The sequence below is a fragment of the Herpailurus yagouaroundi genome, unplaced genomic scaffold (assembly GCF_014898765.1).
Source record: "Herpailurus yagouaroundi ecotype Mexico unplaced genomic scaffold, PumYag 67440, whole genome shotgun sequence".
Classification (NCBI taxonomy): Eukaryota; Metazoa; Chordata; class Mammalia; order Carnivora; family Felidae; genus Herpailurus; species Herpailurus yagouaroundi.
Window position 1 is genome coordinate 1,309,504 of NW_024420251.1, and position 24,036 is coordinate 1,333,539.

The following is a 24,036-nucleotide window of genomic DNA, read 5'->3' on the forward strand; positions in this document are numbered from 1 at the left end:
AAATTCACTAAACTGCATTTAAAAGCATGTGATGGCTTCCCCACCCCCTAAATAATGAGAAAAGAAAGGCAACCCTTCTGATAGGGGCCAAGTTCAGCTCTGAACTCAATATTATTTCTGGTTCTGTCTGGATAAAAAGAGCAAGGATTTCTTGGGAAAGGTCTAGATTATAAGAGTACAGTCCAGGCTCATAAAATGGGTATAAGAATAAAGAATATAATATATGTGTATGTGTATACATTATAAATGTATACGCATGTAAAATACATAAATACATTACACTTCCCAAAGAAACCTGGCAGGCTGGTATGAACACTTAATTTTGGAAACTGTAGCTAGAGGTTTAACATGGACACGGTTCCTGTTGGGTAAGTTCATAGGAGGCCAAAAGCGTCTAGGAGAGACCAGTTCAGGGAGCCTCATTTCCCTCCAGAGGTCGCTGGGCACATGGGGCCTGAGCAAAATTGTCAAAAAGGTGGAAATGGCCTGTGGCTTATTAGTTTCCCCCTTTCTCCCCCACTGGTGCCTCCTTCAGGTCAGCTTAGGCCAGTCCGCTTGCCGGTTCTCTCAGTCTCTCTCCCAAGTACATCTGTACTCCATCAACATCTTTCTTCAGTACTGTTCCACATTCCCTGAGTTTCTGAGGGCCTGACGTTGCCTCACTAGATTGGATTTCAAGCCCTCAAAGACAAGCATGATCCCTAGTACTTTCGCTTGGAAGGAAGGAATAAAGGTATCATGCATGGTGGATGTAGCCTCAGAATAGGTAAGACAATGATGCATCAGGATTGGGTTTGCAGGAGCAGAGAGAAGATGGAAGGGAGGGAGGGAGGGATAGAATATGCCCAGATATATTCAGGGGATCAGATGAGTGTCTATGTGTACAGTATAAAGGCCTATATTGGGGGGGCATATATTCCATTTGCATGTTTGTTCTTCAGAAAAACCTCCTCATACACTGAAATGGACCTTCTTGTAGATCAAACAGGATTTTCAGCATTTCCAGAATTGTAAGATATGATGCTTTGGACAACCCCAGGGTAGCTGAGAATGGCAGAGAACCCTGAAAGCCAATTGGCTTCAAGAGGAGTCAGTTGGTCCCAAGCAGGAACCTCTGCTAGTAAGCGGTTTGGAGCCAGAGTCTGATGCTACATATAGGGGATTTATTGGTGCCCCTGGCTTGCCCTGATCCAGCAGAAAGTGCAGCCTCAGCACCTGATGCAGCTGGCGGCAGGCAGGGGTGCAGGACAGAGCCTTGAAGGAGGCACCGAAAGACCTGCATTGAAGTCCTAGCTCCTTCATTTGCTGTGTGACTGTGGGCCAGTAACCACCCCTCTCTGAGCCTCAATATCTTCTGTAAAATGGGCACTCAGCCTGCACTGTGTGCCTCACGGCATCACTGAAGCATGCACACCAGGAGCAGTAATTGTTACTGATCTCATTCTCCAGGCCCTGGGTCCCCATTCCACCCCACTGCCCTCCAGCCTCGGCCTCGGCTTGCCCTCTGAGAAAGAAGGACATGCCCACTAGGACTGGATAGAGGATTGGAGGGAGCAGAGGGACGTGAGCAGCCTAGACCTGACAGCCAGCAGTGCTGCCTCCCTCTGCGTGCCACCGCCCGATAGTCTGGGCACTGTCACACTGCCGGTGGCACTCTGCTACCCCAAACTGGGGACTTGTGGCTTTGGCAAGCATCCACCAGACCCATCTAAGCAGCAGCCCCAGCAAATGTAGAAATGAGCAGACCTGGGTGGGTAATTTTCTAGAACTGCATTCTCCCTTTCTCTAGTGTAGACACACTAGTTGGAAGAAGAGTTGGCAAGTCTTAAGAATGGCTCCAAACCTATAGACACATACAGATCCAATGAGCTCATAATTCATATTGCCCCCCTCACCCTGAGAATTGAAATATTCTGTCACTGGACACGGGTTTCTGGAGCGCTACCCTTGCACTCCTAGCTTGCCAGAGCTTCCAGGCTCTTAGAGACAGGTTGGGGCCTCCCACTCATGTTAGGACTGGTGATGCCTGGAGCCAGAGACAGATGCGACCATGGGCCAGCTTCTCTGACTCTCAGGTTGGTCTTTCTTCACAGGAAGAAAACCTGACCTCGTTTCCTCTGAACACATTCCCATGTAACCTCAATGGTGGGATAAGGATGATCACTCTGGGGAGAAGAGAAAGATGGGGAGAAGAGAAAGTCTCAAACGGTTGGACGAATTTGGCGAGGCTGGCCTACAGATGAAGCAGGTACTGCGTGGGGCTGGAACAGAAACTGAAGGTCAAAGGCAAAGGCCCTGCCTGAGTCCAGACAATCCCATCTGTGCAGGACCCAGGTTAACAAGCTTCATCTGCGTTTCACTGGAATTATGCTGATGAGCTCAGAATCATGCAAAGAAGGGGAACAGTGGAGGCGGAGCCAAGGTTGGAGGCCACACACCTGATGTTGGGAGGCTGCCAGGGCCGCTGGGCAGACCTGGGTCTCTATATGTGAAGAGGGCAGAGGAACCTTCAGAGGTCATTTAAACTGAACCTCCTCACTTCCCTTTGGGCTGTGCTTCTAAAGACCCTGTGGTATGACCTCTCCTAGGTCTCTGCCTCACTTTGGGCTTCACTTTTCCTAGCTGTAAAGTGAATGCCTCCCAGCTTTGGTAAGCTAATGCTGTGACTTTCTTCCTCTACTGCTCCTGTAGGGAAATGATGGATTCTCTTCTCTTTTACCCAAGGGGGCCTCTCTCCCTGGGGCGGGAGTAGGCCAAGGACGGCCCAATGGCCCACAAATGCCCTTGCCATACACAGGAAGTGCACATTATTGCCAATTGCAGATACTCTTAAAGAAAGCACAACATCCCCCAACCCAGTGGGGGTCAAATTGTGGTCGTTCCCGGATATCTCTGTCTTTTTAATAAGGGATTACTTGAACGTGTGTGTGTGTGTGTGTGTGTGTGTGTGTGTAGACTAGCACTGTAGTCCTGAGAATAGCAGATCTGCTCCAGTTGAATCGAGAAAGGTGGCCTACAATTTTGGTCAAATGAGCCGTGCTTACTTACACATTCTATTAGAAACCTACCAAGTCACCAGTCACCAGGAAGGCTGCCAGCTCCCCAACCAGCTCAAAGGGCATGTGAAAATCAGTGATGCTGTTTTAAAGCTTGTTCCTAGAGATCTATACAGAAGGACAACTTGGCAATGTGTTATGTCAGTCATCTGGGCCTCTGTCCCCCACCTGCCTGCCCTTAACTGCTTCAACCAGTCACTGGAGGCATTGTCCAACTGCAACTTTGGATATCTCCAGTTGGAATCCAGCACATAGGAAATGAACAAAACTGAAGGGAGGGTGACTGAGCTCACAGAGAACACTATACCAAAGGCACCACAGTGCTTCCAGTTTTCCAGAGGTCGTGAGCTCTTATATTTTGATGGCAAAGCCTCCTGGCAGGAGTCAGGCCTAGCTGCCAGGGAGTGCTTCTGCAACTGGGGCCTGGCATCCCCTCAGCCCTGTAGCTTCAGTCCAGCCTGGTTCACCTGTGGACTCTTAGGTATGGACAGTGTGAAATCATGGTCACAGAGCTGTCATTTCCTGAGGTCTAGGTCAACTCTTGGTCTACCTCATAGCCAAAAGAAATCTCTGTTGAATCCAGGGAGGCAGCTCCTGAGAAAACTCTCTGTCTAGAATGCTCGAGAGGTGGAAGGATTCAGAGGTGAGGAAAGAAAGTCCCCACCAGGAGGCTAGGCAGTTTTCATTGAAGCCAAACTTCCCTTCATCCAGAGGCTGACACCAATGGAAAACACCCTCAAGCAGTAACCCACAGACACCCTGTTGAGCCAGGGGGTCTTGACATCTCTTATGCTGGCAGACTGTTGAGTCTGGTTGTCATGTTGGTAACATCTCTCTGTTGCCCTGGGCTGTGGCTGACCCTGTCCACAGCTCTTCACATCTCTAACCAGAGCACATGCACAGGTGGCCTAGTGCTCAGAGCCACCCAGGAAGGTGGGGTGCAGCCACACTTGTAGCTCTGGACCCACTTGGTAGGCCCTGAATCCATACCACGAAGCCTCCAGTGAGGCCCCCAATTTGGCTGATGACCATACATTGGATGGGAAGCTTTTATCCCCCCTCCCTTGCTGTCTGGCTCCTGGCTCCCCAGGCCTTCCTTTCACAAGTGTCTCCATATTGGCTGGAACTCTGGATGTGGGTTCCATCAGGCAGTGGTTGTCTCCTTCCTGATGCTTATGGGATTAGGAGTGGAGTCAGCCAGGACACCTCTGGTCTGGGCCCTGATGGGCTGAGTTCTGAGAGGGGGTGTTGGTGCATTTCAGGGATGTGACTTCTGGCAGAGCTAAGCCAGGGTAACAACCAGCCACTGATAATCCAAGAACTGGAAACAAGTCCTGGGTCATTTGGAGCTGGAGCAGTTTGAGCTGTATGGAAATCATGCACCCCATTGGGTACTCATGGCTCTCCATCCAGATAACTCTAGAGACCTGTGCTTGTGTACGGGTGAGCACAGCAGCAATATCTCTCCTCATAGCAAGGCCCCATTGGATTCCTGTGGCTGAGTCAGGGCCACGGGGACAGTCCTGGTTTTGTGGGAGGCGCTCCTCCCCATTGCTGGGATACCACCTTGAGTAGTTTAGAAAACAGAATGGTTGCTTATTGTTCAGCACCTCCTCTGTTTGCAGGAACAGATCTCTACATTGGGGGACTGGCTGATGCTTATAGTTTGGGGGGCCCTCTTCAGGGAAGAGAATATAACCCTGAAAAGAACAAAATTAGGGGCATCTGGTGGCTCAGTCAGTAGAGCGTGCGACTCTTGATCTTGGGGTTGTGCATTTGACCCCACGTTGGGTGTAGAGATTACATGAAAAAAAATCTTAAAAAAAATCTTAAAAAAAAAAGAACAAAATTAGGTGCTAGGCCTTGGAAGGTTTGAAGGGCGAGTCTTAAAGCTTACGCACAATGTGACCTCACTTCTGCCTGTGCCCCAACAATGGGCTAAGTCAAATGGCAACAGGCTTTCAAACACGGCAGGGATTCCCTTGCTTGAGAAACCCAGCAGCTGTGTAGGTGGGAGAAGAATCCAGAGCCACCTGGTCAGTCTCGTGCATTCTGAAGGTCACATGCTCGGTGAATAAGCACATTTTAGCAGCTGAGTGCCAACTTCTGACTCTAAAATCTACTAACTGTCTGCAGATGTATCAACCCCCGTCAGTAGATTTTAGCACCAGGCTGTTTGAGCTGTGATGCCACAGACACAGAGGCTGGGAGGGGATATGGGATAAGGAGCATCAGGTCAGTCCAGAGACCCTCCCCATGGTTAGGTCCTTTTTTATCCACAGCTTTATCGAGTGACGCATGATTGATAAATAAAAATTGTATGTATTTAGGTTATACAATGAGATATTTTAAATGTACAGTGTGATGATTTAACAGACACATACGCTGTGAAATAATTTAGGTTTTTTTTTTTTTAAACTGAGGTTAAATTCACAGAGCATGAAATGAACCTTTTTTAAATGTACAATTCAGTGGCATTTCGGTCGTTCACAACGCTGTGCAACCAAAATGGGGATAGGAGGGCCCCCTTCACACATTTTTATAAGATCACATGAGTTTAGAAATGTAAAGTGAGCATCGTGTCCAGCATGGTGCACATGCCAAATAAATATTCTTTCTGTTTCCACTCTTGAAAATGCAAACACATTCTTGGTGGTCCCAAAATAGCCTTTAACATGGTTTACTCAGCAGCATTTGTCATTCAAGGCAGATCTACATTTACTCACTGGTTGTACTTCTGAACAGCTGTATGCAAGGCTAACTTTTGTAAGCTAAATCATAATAAAATGCAAGAAGACTTTGCCATTGGGAAAAGAAAGAATGTGCCATTGAAAGGAAATCCTTAGTCAAACCTTTTATGAAGTAAAAGATCTTTCATCCAAAGTCACATGCTCTTTAAGGTGTGCACTTGGGGATATAGGCTTTTTTGGGTAATGAATCCTAATTTAATTTTGCCCACACACTCATGCTGACGTTCCAAAAAGTAGACAGCAACAGGAGTGGGTTACATATCGAAAACAATGACAATTCAAAATATTCATTTCTTTCACTGTATATGGAAAGTGTCTGTGATTGCCTCATGGAATATGTCATAGAATCTAAAAATTTCCCCTGCCTCGGTGCGTGTGTGTGTGTGTGTGTGTGTGTGTGCGTGCGTGTGTGTGCGAGGGTGGTGGTGCCGTGGTATAGATGGTAGTGATGGTGGTGGTAGTGGTAGAGGTGGTGGCGATGACGGAGGCAGCAGTGACGTGGTGGTATTGGAGGCAGTGGCAGGGGTGGTAGCGATGGAGGTGGTGGCGGTGGTGGTGGCAGTGGAGGCGGGGGTGGCGGTGGTGCTGCAGATCTGGGGGTAACCCTAAGGACACCTCCTCCTTGCTCTACATCTCTGTCAGAAGCTCCACGAGCTGGGCCAGAGGAAGAAGACTCTCTCTGAATTAGCAAAACCCTCAAAACGGTCTCATTGCGGTCATTTCTAATTCTCTTTTTCTCATCCAGAAAGCAAACTGAATTACTGGTGAAAACGCAGGAGATTTTTGTTTGTTAAAATGCTGCCGATAAAGTAATTTTATGTCAGATTTAACTACAGGAAAGGGCAAGGCATTTCTCAGTTCCTTAGCTGTCATGTGGCTAAAATAAATAGGATGGACAGCAGTTAGCCCCCGTACACTTAGCTCTTTGAAGCCATATATTCAGAAAGCAGATGTTGGGTGTTGGTGTTTGGGGGCTGGCTTCCTGGAGATATTTTATATTGGCCAAGCTCATTGTTCTAAACCCCAAAGGCTTGACTTAAAGGACAAAAAGAGGCAAGAAAACGTTCAGCTTTCTTGACAGTGTCCCATCAGCAGTCCTATCACTAGACAGTGTTAGCACCAAGGGTCATTCTAGAAAAAGAGGCAGCTAGAGAGAGTGGCACATGGCTTCTGTCCACTTGTGCAAATCAAGGCTGTCTAGGGGGTCTCGGGTGAGCACACACCAGAGAGAGTAGTGGTGGGGCAGCCTGAGGAGAAGCTGGAATTCCAGCAGCACAGACAGTAAGTGAGCACAGAGTGAGCGGTGTTCGTCACAGGACTGAAGAAACGGCTACGTGACAAAGGCTAGGTGGCTCCCCTTAAAAGGAGACAGTTAAGTGGACATCTAAATGCAGGCCTCCAGGCAGGAAGACAGAAGTGAGAAGGCCCTGCGGGGAAGCTCCTGGCATGTTCTGGGGCAGGCAGGTGGCCAGAGGGCTTGGTGCGCAGTGAGCCAGGGAAGCAGCCGTGTGCTGGCACAGGGCGCCACAGAAGGCAGTGGAAAGGTGGTTGTCAGCAGTGGGAATGATCAGTTCAGCTTGTTTGTGGAAGACCTCTCTGGACGCTGACGGGACAGGGAGAAATGGACGTTTTGGGAAGAATGGGGAACAGTCACAGAGGCAAGGACTCCAGAGGAGGGAAAAGCTCCAGAGCAGGGGACCAAGCCGGCTGTGGCATAGAAGAGGAAGCAGAACACTCGGGGAGGTGTGAGGGTCTGTGCTTCCTCCCCCAAGCGGTACCCACTTATTAGGAGAAACTGTGGTTTCACAAAAAATGAACCACAGCCCAGTGACCTAGGTCAGAGGACGGCAAACTTTTTCTGTAAAGGCCCAAACAGTAAATATCTCAGACGTTGCAGGCCCTGTGGTCTCTGTCGCCCTTCTGTAGTAGACAATATGTTAACGGCCGGACGTGGCTGTGTGCTAATAAAACTTTACAAAAACAAGCTCCCGGCTAGATTTAGCCCACAGGCTGGAGTTCGCCACCTCTTGACCTAGAGCCCGAGCTGAGCATTTTCCCCGAGGGACATAAGTTATTTCCAAATTGCCCTCCTTACACTGCAGGGGGCCACGGAGGTCTACCGTTCACAAGAGCGTTATGCGACATTTCCAGAGCTGAAAAGCTTCATGGTTTCTACCATCACCCAAGTTAGGTGACCATTTCTGAACCGGGCCTGAACTGGGCAATGTAGGCAGCAGTCTCAAATGCCATGTTTCACCTTCACTAATGACAGTGAAAGGAGAGAACACCACCTCCTCCAGGATGCCCGTCTGCCTTGCTCTTCCAGCTTTGGTATACCCTTGAACCATTCACATTTTGTCTATCAGCTTAAAACACCCCTTCTTCCCTCAGGCCTTCACGGGTCTCTATGATAATGCAGCTTCGTCTTCTACCCCTTTCACCCCCAGCCCACTGCTCTGGCCCACCTCCAGGCTGCCATGTTAGGCCTATAGCTCTCTGACAGCAAGGACTGTTTCCTCCTCATCTCTGTACCCCCAGAGCACCTAGCCTTGTGACAGGGCTCAGCTGGCATCTGCAGGTTTGAATGAACCATTGGAGCAAAAGGTTTCCTGCAAATTATCCTGTTCTTTTTGTTTCTAAGCACAAGGCCAAGAGACAACTGCTTTTCAGAAACTGTGATTAAATTCACTAACTGGCCCAGTGACCTTGGACATGTTCCTTCTCCTTTGTGTGCCCTTGGCCTCTTATGTTCAACACAGGGGGTGGACTGAACGATTGCTAAGGGACTTTATGGCGAAGAGGAGCAGTAGCCACTGCTTACTGAGCATTTATTATGTGCCCAGGCCTGAGCCTCGGGTGGGACAGGAGACCTCGGGGTCACAGGGCTGCCTGTGCCCATTGGGGAGCAACTGAACTGTGAGCGTGACCAAACCCCGCAGCACTGGAGGAGACAGACAAAGGCACATTTCTGTGGAAGGGCAGGGTAGCGGGAGAGTGGGAGGTAGTGGCAGTGGTAGCCACATCTGGGCCTTGGTCCTGGGCCCCCAGTGGTCAAGTCCAGTGGCCTGTGGCTCATGTCTGCCTTTCTAACTTTGGTATTTTGGGGGTTGGAGGTCTGGTGAGAAGGGAGGAGCAAGATGAGGAGAGAGAAAAGGCAAGAAGGAAGGGGAGAAAGAAAGGCAAAGGGGAGAAGGGAGGGTATTAAATTATTCTATGTCGACTGCAGAAATCAAAACCTGAACCCCAAACCTCAGAAGCACATGCTTCCCTCGCTCCCCTGTGAGGTCTGGAACTCCGCACCCCAGGGGCAGCTCATGACCCATATATCTGTCTGCAAGCAGAGTTATATTGAGTTCCTAGCTGGGGATTTTCAGCAAAAGCAAGAGGCCTTAGCTGACACAGGCCAGCCCAGGGTTTGGGGGAGCCCCAGGCCCTCATCTCCAGGGCTTGCCCCCAGTTTGCACATATCCTGTGGGGAGTGATGCCTGAGCTTCTGCTCAGCTGGGCCCTTCTACTGCCCCGATCTGGGGCCCAACAGAGTCCACTTTCCTTCCCGGGAAGCTCAACCTCCAGAAACCTGTCACCTTGGGCCTAATGTCAAGGCAGCCAGGGGCGGGGGCCAGGCAGGAGTGCAGACAAGGCAGCACCGAGCCCCTAGATGCCAGCAGAAGCCAGCTGCCAAATGGAACTCGCCTCCCAGCATCCTCTCTTTCAAACAGACTGCGATTTTCAGGTCACCGGCTTGCTGAACTGGGCTGCCCAGGCAGGACCCAGATGCGGAGCCCAGCGGTATCCTGCCGGCTGAGCAGCACCGAGACCTGGTGGAAGACATCAGTCTGGAGGCAAGGCCTCTGCCTGGTGGCCGCCCTGGCTGAATGTCTGAAGCAGGAAAGGGCCCTTCCTGCAGGAGGAGGAGGAGGGGAAAAGGGAGCAAGCAGCTGCGTGCTCCGTGGGGAGGATCCCCAAAATAGAAAGATGCATACGCACTGCAGGCCTTGACCCAGAATGCTCAGAGCTACAGTGCAAATCCAGCTCTTCTCAGTCAGAGAGGATGCTGATGAGACTGAGGTGTCCTCAGGGGTCCCGTGAGTTTCTACCTGAGCTCCAAGGACACCCCCCCCCACTGCCTTCTGAGTCAATGCCAATCTCTGATCATTAGAAAAAAAGTGCAAACAGCAGTAACACCTGGTGGTGTTTAGGCTGCGTTTATATTCACATCTTGATCGTCATCATCCCAGAAACCCTGGTATGGGAAGAGGGTAGATTATCAACCCTACGGTACTGGTGCGGACTGAAGCCCAGACACTCAGGCAAGATCTCACTAAGCGTCAGGTACAGTGACCTACCTGAGGAGCTGGTCCCTGGACCACCTGGTGCCTGGAAATGAGGCCATACACATACCTCCCATCTCCTGGGGCCAGACCTGTACCTGCAACATGCCCACAGCCTGAATGACGCAAGGGACACTGGGCTTCCCCTCCAGGATTCCAAGAAGGCCGTTTGGACAAAGTCCAGATCCTGGCTGGCTGTCCCTACCTCCCTGTAGGGTTTTTAATCAGTCTGGCTCACTGTGTACAAGCTGGGCTGTAAGCAATGCCGGTCAGAAGGTTCCAGGGAACCACCGGGATGAAATAAAGACTCATCCACTCTATTTCTGTTGATGGGCTGTCTCTGCCACTGGAATGAAATCTCCAGGCAGCCTGGGACTCTGATCCACTGCTCTGGCCTGAGTCCCCAGACTCATGGCCAGCCTACAGAAGACTCTCTCTGGGTTCCTAATCTGGGAATGGGAAGCAGCAAAGGAAGAGGACCTTTGGAGTCAGGGTGCCTGGATTTGAGATCTGAGTTTCTAACCTACTGACTGTAACATTGGGAAAGTCACCATCCTCTCTGAGCCTCAGTCTCTTCATCACTGAAGTGGATATACTAATCCCCCAGTCACAGGAGCAGATGAGCCAATGTATACAAAGTAGGTCACGCAAGAGAGCTACTCCACTCTTCTCTCCTCCCAGTTTCAAGGTAGGATAAGTAGAACTACAGAGTATGACTGATTTGTTCCCACTGCAGAAAGCCTGGGAACAGTCCACTCCTCGACTGGGAACTGCTGGAGCCTGGGGTGTAGCACTGGGTTGGGCACACAGGAGAGACCCTGGAAATGTGGTGGGAGGCCAGAGACAGGCCCCCCAGCTCAAGAGGAAAGGGACATGTTCAAGGTCTCCCGAAGCACTAGTCTGAGGTCTCCTTACAGGGTCCTGTGCTTGTTTTGGAAGGAAAAGCCATGTGCTTCCAAGGACGATGGATATACATCCTGAACCTGATCACATGCCACAGCATGAAGTGACTAGCCCTCCTCCTCCTGGGTAACATTCCTTGTTACACTTGGGGCTCCTCTCTCCCCCTCACTAGCCCCACTTGCCTTTAGAGGTGAGAAGCAGAAGGGGTGATGGGTTGGTTTTGGGCAGTCTGTGGGTTTGGAAAGCAGGCTGCACTTGGGGCTACCCACATGAGGACTCTGTGTTGCTCGCCACCTTCTTGATGGGTATCTTTCTGTAAGTCACTGGGTTTCTCAGGCCTTAGTGTCCTGATCCATAAAGAGGGAGAATGGTTGGAAAATTCAGAAGTAATGCCGGGCATGCCAACTCACTGTCACCTATAGCGAGCCATTTAGTATGATTAAATGACAAAACACAGAAGATGAGCAGAGACCACAGTGTCTCCTTCCTTCTCCAACTGTGTGCCCTTGACACCCCCATCTTGTCTGGAGCCTAATGGACTAGGTGGCTGCTCAGAGCTGGGCCATCTTCACACCTGCAGTGGGTGTCGACTGAGACAGAGATGACATGTGACATGTACTCCGAGTTCTACTTCAATGCAGGCTCCAAAGCACTTCCATCTGCAGTGCTAATGTTTTAGAGATTCTCACACTAGTAATCAGTCAGCCCAGCAATCTGGGGGAGGAATGGAGATCTTAACTTCAAAGGGAAGGACCAAATGTTCTGCCTCCTGTTAAAACTCCATATACACTGATGGCAGAGACTGGATGTCTTATTAACCTTGGGTGGATGCCCAAATGTTCAAAAGGTAAAACTCTGCTTTTCTCCAGATCATAAGACTCATTAAGCAATCATGCTCCTGAATGAATGAATAAATACTGAAAAGGTACTTGTGCCGCTGAGATCTCTAATGATGGCTACTGCTGCCTGGTATGTGCTCAGCGCTTTGTGATTTTCAACGTGCTCTATGACTTTGGTCAAGTTGCTTAACCTCCTTGAGCCTCAGTTTCCTGGAGATAGCCTCTTCATCTCAGGGTTAGCCTAAGGATTACAAGAGCTAATGCTCCACAAGTGCCTGGCACCTAGTCAGTGCTCAATTAAATGTGGCTATCCTTACTCCTGGTTCATTTGACTTTTGGCCTCGGGGAGGGCAAAGGATGGACAAGGTCCCAGAGCTATTTAGGAGCAGAAGCAAGACTAGACTCCAGGTGTCCCGAGCCCTGGTCTTAGGCCAAGAATAATCATCACATCAGATGTACGTTTTCCTGCAAGGGGGGTTCTTGATTATTCGCATTCCTGGAAAGCCTGGGGCTAATTTAAAAGAATTCTCCTTTGAGGGTGATAGAATTTTATTAACAGATCTTTACTTGAAACATTTTTGTTGTTGTTGCTTTTGTTGTTGTTGATAGTTTGTTTTGGGGGAAAAGACAAGAGAACCAAGTCAGCTGAGTGTCTCAATCAGGTCACCATGGGAAAAAGATGCTTGCAGGATGAGGGAGAGTGGTGTACACGGTTTCCTGCGGCTGGGGGCGGGGGCAGGGTGTCATCGTTGGATGTTAGTAAGCAACGAAAACAGTGGAGATACAGCTGAGGCAAACCAACAGGCCATTCTGCATTTCATCTGTCTGTCTCTGTCCCTCAGGCCACAAACACCCAGGCTTTTGAGAACCTCAGTGTGTACTGCAGAGCTCCATGTTAGAGCCGGTGTCTTCCCAAGGCTGCAGAGATTTAACAACCAGGAAAACTCAGCTATGCTCAAGCCAAGGACTGCCCTGGCTGCTGGCTGATAGCAACAGCAGTACCTGCTGGGCCAGACTCTATGCTTACCTATCAGGCCCAGCCAAAGGAGTGGGCTCCTTCAATGTAATCACCTTCAGAGGCCGCATGCATCTTCCAAGAAGACACATGTGCTTTTTGTTGCAAACAGGACTCATCTGACAGAGGTGCTTTTGGAGCCTGAGGCATGTTTTTTGGATTCCCTCAACTGTGGCAAATCCTTGGTCTTCTAGGACAGCTTGGATTTTGGAAGCGGTCAAGTCGCTCAGTCAGAGCCAAGGGCAGTGAACAAGGTGTGCCACAGAAGAAGGAGAAGGACTGATTTTGAACAAGTCCAAGGAATGAGTCTAAAGCAATAAATGTGAGTTTTTGGCAAGGCTTACAAAGGGCTCTAAAAGGCCATCTGCAAAGAGACGCCAAGCCCAGAAATGGCATGAGCAATGGCAACTTCTCCCACGTGAGGGCATGGATGGCTGTTCCAAGGGCCTATTCTAAGGAAAACCCTTTCAGCATTGAGTTTATACTGATGAAAACCAAAGCAGTTACTTACTAGTCATAGTTTTTTTAAAGGGTGTTGGTGGGGCTCATGAGGAGAAGGAGAAGAGGACCCTTGCAAATACAACCCACCCATGGCTCCTAGGAACAAAAACAGGTGTGAAACAAAGGAGAAATTGAAAGTCACACCCAAATGAATCTGGATTCTGGATGTATTATCATGAGGTTTTCCTTCACTGATTCATTTGTTGATCATAAAAGAGAAGCAAGAAATCTGAGGGGTAATTAGGATGGAGGTTAGAGATTGCCTGCTACAAGATGTCTGACTGAAGGGCTGGCAACTTGGAGGACAGGTGGCTGGCCAAGTGATTGCTCCATGACTGTCATCCCATCTGACTGCCATCTCTGTGAGCTGGAACTCTAGTAATCAAAGTCTGTTAATGTCTATGTACTCAACCGGATACTACATTCTCAATACACTGTTGGTGGTAGACAATGAGGAAAAACAGAGAAGCAAGATTTTGACAATCTTTCCCAACACCTGTGCACATCTCAGAATCCTAAACTAAATAGAAAGCTGACTTACTGAAAGTGGATTGCCCTTGGAATTGGAGAGGCCTGGCCCTCTAGTTATGTGAAATGACGTTACCTCAGAGCCCCAAGCTCCCAGTTCTCTGAACAGGAAGGAAGCAGACCCATGGCTCTATAAGAGCCATTTCCTCTCTGCTCTATTAATTTCAGAGATTAAGTAAGCCACTCCTCTGTGGACCCAATACACTGAGATAACAGCCATTGTGTTTGCTGCAACTCCTACTAATGGAGCTAATCTTGGTAGACTAGTGATGTTGCAGGCTTTTGATGTCAAATTCAACTAACCAGTGGCTCTCATGGTCTCCTCTATCATCCTGGCTCCTGGACCTACCACTGGAAGCCCTAACCCCGAGTTTCAGATATTTGGATGATGTCTGGGCCCCAAGGGGAGAAAGTAGGAATTTGTCAAATGGGTTTTTAAAAGGACACCAGAGCCAGAGAGTTGAATGGGAATCTCATTCTGTTCCCTACTCACTGGCTTCTTGTTCTCAGTGGTACTAGGAAGCTAATGAAATATATCTAGTGCCCATCAGTCCCACATTCCCTGGTTTCTATTAAGAGAAAATGAAGGCTTTTCTTCCCTCTCACTCTTCCTTTCTTTCTAGCTGAAGGGGTGCAGTGCAGAGATCATTAGACCGGGAATCCAGATGGAGCCTTGGACTATATTTCCTGCTCTTCCAGAAATTCATAAGGGGTAAGGTCAGCTCATCTCCTACATCTTTTCTAGGTCAGATTCTAGTCCCTTACATTTTGGGTTGGTTCCCTGCCAACAAATTTGCATAGAGAATTTCAATAACACATCTTACGTTCAAGTTTAAGATTAGAAGCATTCAACACCCCCCTCCCCCCAATAGCCCATTGTCTGACCGATTCCTGGAGCTTTCTGGGCTCCTGACGATTTCCCACCATGGCGAAATGGGGAACCATGCTCTTGATTACAAGCCGACTTTTCCAGTCATCCATTGTTTGACCTGCAATTTTATTCTTGACTCTCCAAGGCGCTTCCCAAACGACCTAGACACAGGGCTTAGGGAGACAAAAAGTACACTGTCTTTCAGATATGAAGATGAGACCATAGACCCCGTGAATCACAGACTTTCACTCTGAGGACAGGTTTGGGTGGAGTCAGCCACATTCCCTTTCATGTCTCTCTCCCCACCCCACCACCCTCATTGAGCCCCTCCCACCCCCAGGGATGAGGGGCACTTCTGTAAAGCAGTTGGCTGGGATGAGATGGCAGTCCCCAGCTATGGGGCAGAGCAGAATTCACTGGAGAGCTGAAGGATGGGTAGAGAAGCAGCCTGATGTAACTAAAATAACACTAGTCTTAAAGGCAGGGAATGTGGGTCCTAGGTCTGGCTATTTTGCATGTGTGATAGATATGCAGTGAAATTGAGGGAAAGACTCTTCTGTTCTCTAGCACAATTTTCTTATACTAAAACCATGGTAGGTGGGTCAGGTGACAACCACTTCTGCTCTACTAGAGTAAGCCCACTCTACCAGAGTATGGCCCACTGAAGGAGCAGCTCCCAACTCTGGCCCCACTAGCACCCAGCCAAGTGATCTGACTAACAGTTTATAGCCTATCAGTGGAACGAGGCAATGGGTGTTGGAAAGGGCTCATGAAGCCCTGCTGTACTGGTTTATGAAAAAACCAACAAAGCAGGCTGTGATCAGGTCTACCCCAAGGTATGCTCTCCACAACAGATAAGCAGACCTGTGCTAAACCAAGTAAAGCTTTTTTATTTTTTTTCATTTTATTTTATTTCATTTCATTTTGTTTTTCATGATGTAGACATGAAATAGCTGCTCTGCATTCATTCATTTCTCCTTCTCAGAAATCCCCTTGACAGTATGGCATCAGGCACTAAAATGCAATGTCTACACTTCTGCCTCTGGAAAAATGGTTACGTACTCTTCCCATTTTCCCACTGAGTACACTAAAATCTCTGGATATTTATATAAAACAAACATAAGAAGATCCCAAAAAGTGGAAAGAAGAAGGGACCTTGGGACTTGAGGAACGATGTGGTGGTGAGTTCTCTGGGTTTCCTTTTGGCTCACCAATATCAGACATGGACCTGAAGAAGCTGGCAACCCCAAAATGCCAATGGACACAGGCAAAAAGTCCCCCAACAAAAGTTTACTTTCTTTAGCTAAAGGACTAGGACAAGGGAAGACTACCAAGGCAGAAAATTTGTATCCAAGAACTGGTACAATTCACCTAAATACCACAGAAAAAAAGTGTGGTCCCACCAAGTCCCAACATCAAAGGCCAAGTGGGGCCTAGACTCCACCCCCATCTGGCAATAATGATTTATTTCTTCCTGCCCCCCTGGGGTGGTATCAAAGGAGGCCTAACAGACAGGATCTTTTACCCTGCAGAGTGGTAATGAGTCCACATCCCATCACCGCCAATTTCAGTGGAGATCATATGGGGAATGGTAATGAGGCACTTCCACTGATCCCAGCCAGGATGGTATCAGTGAAAGCCTAGTAGGAAGCTAGAACTACCACACTGCTCAGCAGTAATGAGCCACCCTAACCTTGTTGTCAATGAAGGCTAAATGAGGAGCCTAGACTTCAATACCCTCATGAAAGAAATGAGATGGTGTCTCCTTCCCTGCCAAAGCATTGTCAGAGAAGTCAGCTAAAACAGAAGAGCTAAGTAAGTGCTGAAATAAGAGAACTGTCAACCCAGAATCTTATACCTAGGGAAAATATGCTTCGGATATGGAAGGGGAATCCAGATATTCTCAGATAAAGGGGCACTAAAAGTATTTGTTAGTAACAGACCCCTCCTAAGAGAATGGCTAAAGGAAGTTCTCTAAACAGAACGGAAGTGATAAAATAAGGGATTCTGGACACCACCAAGGAAGAATGTACAATGGAAAAAAAATATGGGTAAATATAATACACTTTCCTTCTCCTCTCAAGTTTTCTAAATTATGGCTGAAGCACCAATTATAACATTGCATGCTGTGGTCCTAAATGTTATGTGGAAGAAATATTTAACACAATTACATTATAAACAGGGGAGGGTAAAGAGGTGAAAAGAGGGGTAAGGTTCCCATACTTCACTCAAACTGGTAAAATGTTGACATCAATGGACTATTACAAGTTATGTATATATGACATAATACCTAGAATAACCACTTAAAATGGCACACAAAAAGATGCATGGAAAAACACTCTACATGAATCATCAAATGAATTTCAAAAAATGTTTAAGTAACCTACAGGAAGTCAAGACAGAGAAAATAAAGAAACCAAAACATTTCTATACACCAACAGTGAAGCAGCAGAAAAAGAAATCAAGAACTTGATCTCATTTACAATTGCACCAAAACCCATAAAATACCTAGGAATAAACCTAATCATAGAGGTAAAAGATCTGTATGCTGAAAACTATAGAAAGCTTATGAAAGAAATTGAAGAAGACACAAAGAAATGGAAGAACATTCCATGCTCATGGATCAGAAGAACAAATATTGTTAAAATGTCAATGCTACCCAAAGCAATCTACACGTTCAATGCAACCCCTTACAAAATAACACCACATTCTTTACAGAGCTAGAAACAAACAATCCTAAAACTTGTATGGAACCAGAAAAGACCCCAAATAGCCAAAGAAATACTGAGGAAGAAAACCAAAGCTGGAGGCATCACAATTTCGGACCTCGAGCTATACTAAAAAGCTGTAATCATCAAGACAATATGGTACTGACACAAAAACAGACACATAGATCAATGGAACAGAATAGAGAATCCAGAAATGGACCCACAAATATATGGCCAACCAATCTTTGACAAAGCAGGAAAGAATATCCAATGGAAAGACAGTCTTTTTAGCAAATGGTGTTGGGAAAACTGGACAGTGGCATGTAGAAGAATGAACCTGGACCACTTTCTTATACCATACACAAAAATAAACTCAAAATGGATGAAAGACCTAAACGTAAGACAGGAAGCCATCAAAATCCTAGAGGAGAAAACAGGCAACAACCTCTTTGACTTCTTTGACCTTTGAAGAAGCAACTTCTTACTAGACATGTGTCTGGAGGCAAGGGAAACAAAAGGAAAAATGAACTATTGGGACCTTATCAAGATAAAAAGCTTCTGCACAGCAAACAATCAACAAAACTAAAAGGCAACTGACAGAATGGGAGAAGGTATTTTCAAATGACATATTGGATAAAGAGCTAGTATCCAAAATCTATAAAGAACTTATCAAACTCAACACCCAAAAAATAAATAATCCAGTGAAGAAATGGGCAAAAGACATGGACAGACACTTCTCCAAAGAAGACATCCAGATGGCTAATAGACACATGAAAAGATCCTCAACATCACTCATCACCAGGGAAATGCAAATCAAAACCACAATAAGATACCACCTCACACCTGTCAGAATGGCTAAAATGAACAACTCAGGAAACAACAGATGTTGGCGAGGATGCAGAGAAAGGGGAACACTTTTGCACTATTGGTGGGAATGCAAACTGGTGCAGCCGTTCTGGAGAACAGTATGCAGGTTCCTCAAAAACATAAAACTAGAACTACCCTACAACCCAGCAATTGCACTACTAGGTATTTATCCAAAGGATACAAAAATGTTGGCTCAAAGGGGCACATGCACCCCCATGTTTATACCAGCACTATCAGCAATAGCCAAATTATGGAAAGAGCCCTAATGTCCATCAACTGATGAATGGATAAATAATACATTGTGTGTGTGTGTGTGTGTGTGTGTGTGTGTATACATATATATATATATATATATATATATATATATATATATAAAATTACTGAGCAATCAAAAAGAATGAAATCTTGCCATTTGCAACAATGTGGATGGAACTACAATGTATTATGCTAAGTGAAATAAGTCAGTCAGAGAAAGATAAATATATGACTTCACTCATATGTCGAATTTCAGAAACACAACAGATGAACATAGGGGAAGGGAGGGAAAATAAGTTAAAACGAGAGAAGAGGCAAACCATAAGGGACTCTTAAATACAGAGAACAAACTGAGGGTTGCCAGAGGGGAGTTGGGTGGGGGGGATGGGCTAAATGGGAGATGGGCATTAAGGAGGGCACTTGTTGGGATGAGCATTGGGTGTTATACATAAGTGATGAATCACTAACTTCTACTCCCGAAATCATTATTACATTACATGTTAACTAACTTGGATTTAAATAAAAATTTTTTAGAAAGAAACAAAAACAGAACAAAATAAATTGGTATAATTAAGCACTAACTACCAGTAAGTTCGCTAAAATGAGAATGATCTAAATCCACCAATTAAAAGACACAAATTATCAATATTGGAATGAAAAAGGTAATATTGCTACTGATCCTATAGACATGTAAAGAATAAGGAAGTACTACAAGTATCCCTACCCACATGAATTTGGAAATTAGATGAAATGGGCCAATTATTCTAAAAGCACAAACTACCAAAATTTACCCAAGATAATTATTGAAGGAATTCCTAATTTAAAAAAATTCCGGAAAATGACAACTCCAGGCTTAGACAATTTCACTAGAATTATTCAAATTGTTTAAAGAAGAATTAGCACCAATTCTACATAATCTCTTCAGAAACTAGAAGGAAACTTGTTTAGAAGAATTAGAAGAAACTAGAAGGGAATTGTTTAAAGAAGAATTAGCACCAATTCTACATAATCTCTTCAGAAACTAGAGGGAACACTTCCCAAAACTGTGTTACCCTGACTGTAAGAATGAAGACTGTACAAAGAAGACTACGGACTAATATTTCTCATGCATGCCAACACAGAAATCCTTAACACAGTTCTAGCAGTTTATGAGAAGAATTATACACTATGATCAAGTTGGGTTTATTCTAGGGATGCAAAGCTGGTTCAATATTCAAAAGTCAACCCACATTATCCACCATACTGACAAGCAAAATAATAAAATTCATGTGATCCCCTCAAAACAATGTTGAAAAAGAACAAAATTGGAGGATTCACACTTTCCAGTTTTAAAACTTACTGCAAAACTACAGTAATCAAAACAGCATGCTATTGGAATAAGACGGGCATATAAGCCAATGGAATAGACTCGAGAATCCAGAAATAAAGCCATAAAACTGTGGCCAATTGATTTTCAAAATGGGTGTCAAGACCACTCAGTGGAGGAAAGAATAGTCTCTTTAGCAAAATGTGCAAATGTGTCACATGCAAAAGGATGATGTTGGACCCCTCCCTCACACTACATTAAAAAAAATCAACTCAATGGATCAACCTAAACATAGGAGCTCAAACTATAAAACATATAGAAGAAAACATAAGGGAAAATCTTTATGACATTGGGTTTGGCAATGGTTCTTAAACATCACACCAAGAGCATAAGCAACAAAAGGAAAAAATAGGTAAGTTGGACTTCATCAAAATGAAAAACTTTTATGCATCAAAGGTCATTATCAAGAAAGTAAAGATAGCCCACAGAATGAAAGAAAACAACTGCAAATCATATATCTGATAAGGTTCTAGTATTTAGAATGTATAAAGACCTCTTACAACCCAACAATGAGAAAACAATACAATCTAAAAAATGGGCAAAAGACTTGAATAGACATTTCTCCAAACAAGATAAACTTATGGCCAACAAGCACGTGTAAAGATGCTCAATACCACAGGTGTTAGGGAAATGCAAATCAAAACCATGACATACCACATCCCGCCCATTAGGATGGCATACTTAAAAAAAGGAAAATGACAAGGGTTGGCAAGAATGTGGAGAAATCGGAACCCTCGTACATTCCTGATGGGAATTTAAATGTTACAAGTGCCGTGGAGAACAGTTTGGCAATTCCTTAAAAAGTAACACAGAATTACCATCTGACCCCACAATCCCACTCCTAGGTATATATCCCAAAGAATCAAAAATAGGTATTCAAATACTTTTACACAAATGTTCATAAGCGCATCATTCATGATCATCAAAAGGTGGAAATAACCCAAATGTCCATCAATGTATAATGGATAAGCAAGTTTTGGTATAACCATACCATGCAAAGGCATGAAGTACTGTCTGCCACATGCTGCCACGTGGATGAACGTTTATAACATTACACTAAGTGAAAAAAGCGTGTCGCAAAAAGTCACATAATGTATGAAGTTATCTTAAATGTCCGGAATAGGTAAATGCACGCAGGCAGAAATCAGATTGGTGTTTTCCAGAGCTGGGGGAGGGGAGAATGGAGAATGACTACTTTATGAGTATGGGGTTTTATTTCAGTAAATGTTTAGGAACTAGATAGAGGTGATGCTTTAGTACATTGTGAATGTATTAAATAACACTAAGTTGTTATGTGAATTTCACCTTTAAAAAAATAGTGACCAAAAAAAAAAAAAAAAAAAAAAAAAGTGACCACACAAAAAACTGGCAACAGTGAGAGGAATCAGATCGCGTACGCATTGCTGGTGGGAATGAAAAAGTCACTCCGCAAAAACAGTCACTGCAAAACTGTTCAGTGGTTTCTTTAAAAACTAAACATGCAACCGTTATAGGACCTAGCAGTTGAACTCCTGGGTATTTACCCCAGAGGAACAAGGACTTGTGTTCATACAAAACTTTGCAAAGGAGTGTTTGTAGTAGCTTTATTCATAGTAGCCAAAACACGGGAAACAACCCAGAAGTCCTTCAATGGATGAATGATTAAACAAACTGGTGCATATATACCATGGAGTACTATTCAGCAATACAAAGACGTAACTGTTGATCTATATAATGACCTGGATGAATCTGCAGAGAATTCTGCTGAGTGAAAAGAGCCAATCCCTTCAATTTACATACTGTGTGATTCCATTTATGTAACAATCTCGAAATGTCAAAACTATAAAAATGGACTGATTGGCGGTTGCCAAGGATTAAGGAAGGAATGAGTGAGGGAAGGAAATGGATGCATCCACACATGGGCAACATGAGGGGGTACATGTGGTGATGGAAATGTTCTGTACCTTGACTGTACCAGTCTCAGCATCCTGGTTGTGATATCACACTATAGTTTTGCAAGATGTTATCATTAGGGGAAGCTGGCTAAAGGGACATGGAATCTATTTGCATTATTTCTTACAACTGCATGTTCATCTACAATTATCTCAAAACAAAAACTTCAATTAAAATCATATAATCATATCATTTGATGCAGAAAAATCACTTCACAAAATTCAACATCCATTCATGATAAAAAAAAAAGACCCTCAGAAAACCAGGAATAGGTGGGAAATTCCTCTACTTGATAAAGAATGTCTACATTGAACCTACAGATAACATCACACTTAATGATTAAAAAATACATGCCTTCCCTATAAGGCGAGCCTGAGTGGCTCAGTTGGTTAAGAGTCCCAATTTGGCTCAGGTCATGATCTTGTGGCTCGTGGGTTTGAGCCCCCCGTCGGGCTCTGCAGACCCTGCTTGGGATTCTCTGTCTCCCTCTCTCTCTCTGCCCCTCCTTGACTTGTGCTTTCTCTCTCTCAAAAATAAATAAACTTAAAACATTTTTTAAAAATGCCTTCCCTATAAGATTGTTAACAAGGCAAGGATGTCTGTGTCTTCATTGCTTGTACCAAATCAATATGTTGTACACCTTAAACTTACACAGTGTTGTCTGTCAAATATATCTCAATTAAAAAAAACGAAGCACTGGAAGTTCTAGCTAGTACATTAAGGTAAGAAAATGAAATGAAAGGCATGCATATTAGAAAAGAAGAAGTAAAACTATCTTTATTTGCAGTTGACATAATTGCCTACATGAAAAACCTTAAGAAATTTACAAAGAAACTCCTAGAACCAAGAAGTGAGTTTGGCAAGGTCTCAGGATACAAGATCAACAAATAAAAATCAATTACATTTATAAGTACCATCAATGAATAAATGGACACTGGATTAAAAATACAGTACTATGGACTACTGCCCTAAAACTTCCTAGGTGAGACCCAAACAAAACATGTATAGGACTTACATGCTAAAAACTGCACAACACTGATGAAAGGAAAGAGAGAAGAGCTAAATGAATGGAGGGATATTCTGTGTTCATAGACTGGAGGACTCAGCATAGTAAAGATGTCAGTTTTTCTCAAATTCATATGCAGCTTTAACCAAGTCCTATCAAAATCCCGATTCCTTTGTAGATAGAGACAAGATGATTCTAAAATAAATGGGAACAATTTTCCAATATTAAGTGGAAAGGCAATGGAAGTAGAAGAGGTGAAATAATTTTCTGGTTGCTAGACTCATTATATGGCTGCATTAATCAAGACTGTCCGGTATTGGCAGAGGGACAGACACACAGATAACTGAAACAGAACACAGAACCCAGAAAAAGACCCGCACTAAGATTTTTGGCAAAAGCACAAAAGCAATCCGGTGCAGGAATGATAGCATTCTTAACACATGGTTCTGGAGCAAAGGAGCATCTGTAAGCAAAAAGTGAACATCAACCTCAACATCACCCCTCACACAAAAATCAACTCAAAATTGACCATGGAATTAAGTGTAAGATGTCAAAATATACAAGTTTCACGAAAAGAAAAAAGTAGAACATCTTCAGGATGAAGAGCTAGACAAAATGTTCTTTCTCAGATGTGATCCAAAAAGCATGCCCCATAAAAAATATTGACAAATCAGACCTTATCAAAAATAAAATCTTTGGCTCTGTGACCCTGTGAATAGGAGAAAATATGTGCAACCTCATATGTGATAAAGGACTAGTATCTAGAATATGTAAGGAACCTCAAAACTCAACGGTAGGAAGACAAACTACTATCCAAGTAGAAAATGGGCAAAAGACATGAAAAGGCATTCCACTGTCGAGTTTCTATGGGTGGCAGATAAGGACATCCAAAGATGCTGAATGTCATTAACCATTAGAGAATTGCTAAAATCAAAACCAGTTATGACAGCAAAACCAGGTGAGGATGTGGAGAAATGGGTTCACCCGTGCACTGCTGGTGGGAATGTAAAATGGTACAGATACTCTGCAAGATGGTTTGGTAGTTTCTTCTAAAACTAAACATGCAAGTGACAATTTCTTTTTTCTTTTTTTAAATTTTTTTGAAGTT

General features: G+C 45.0%; 1 protein-coding gene across 2 annotated transcripts in view; it reads right to left on the bottom strand.

Moving 5' to 3' along the window:
- Positions 1-24,036, bottom strand: part of MAMLD1 (mastermind like domain containing 1) — a 120,502-nt gene that overhangs the window by 44,444 nt on the left and 52,022 nt on the right. The window contains exon 2 of one of the 2 annotated variants that reach the window (XM_040467362.1): positions 14,809-14,967. The exons of the other annotated variant lie outside the window; for it this stretch is intronic. Coding sequence (XP_040323296.1) covers positions 14,809-14,904 — 96 coding nt within the window. The 5' untranslated portion in view covers positions 14,905-14,967. The remainder of the gene's footprint in view (positions 1-14,808; positions 14,968-24,036) is intronic. 2 annotated transcript variants of the gene reach the window in all.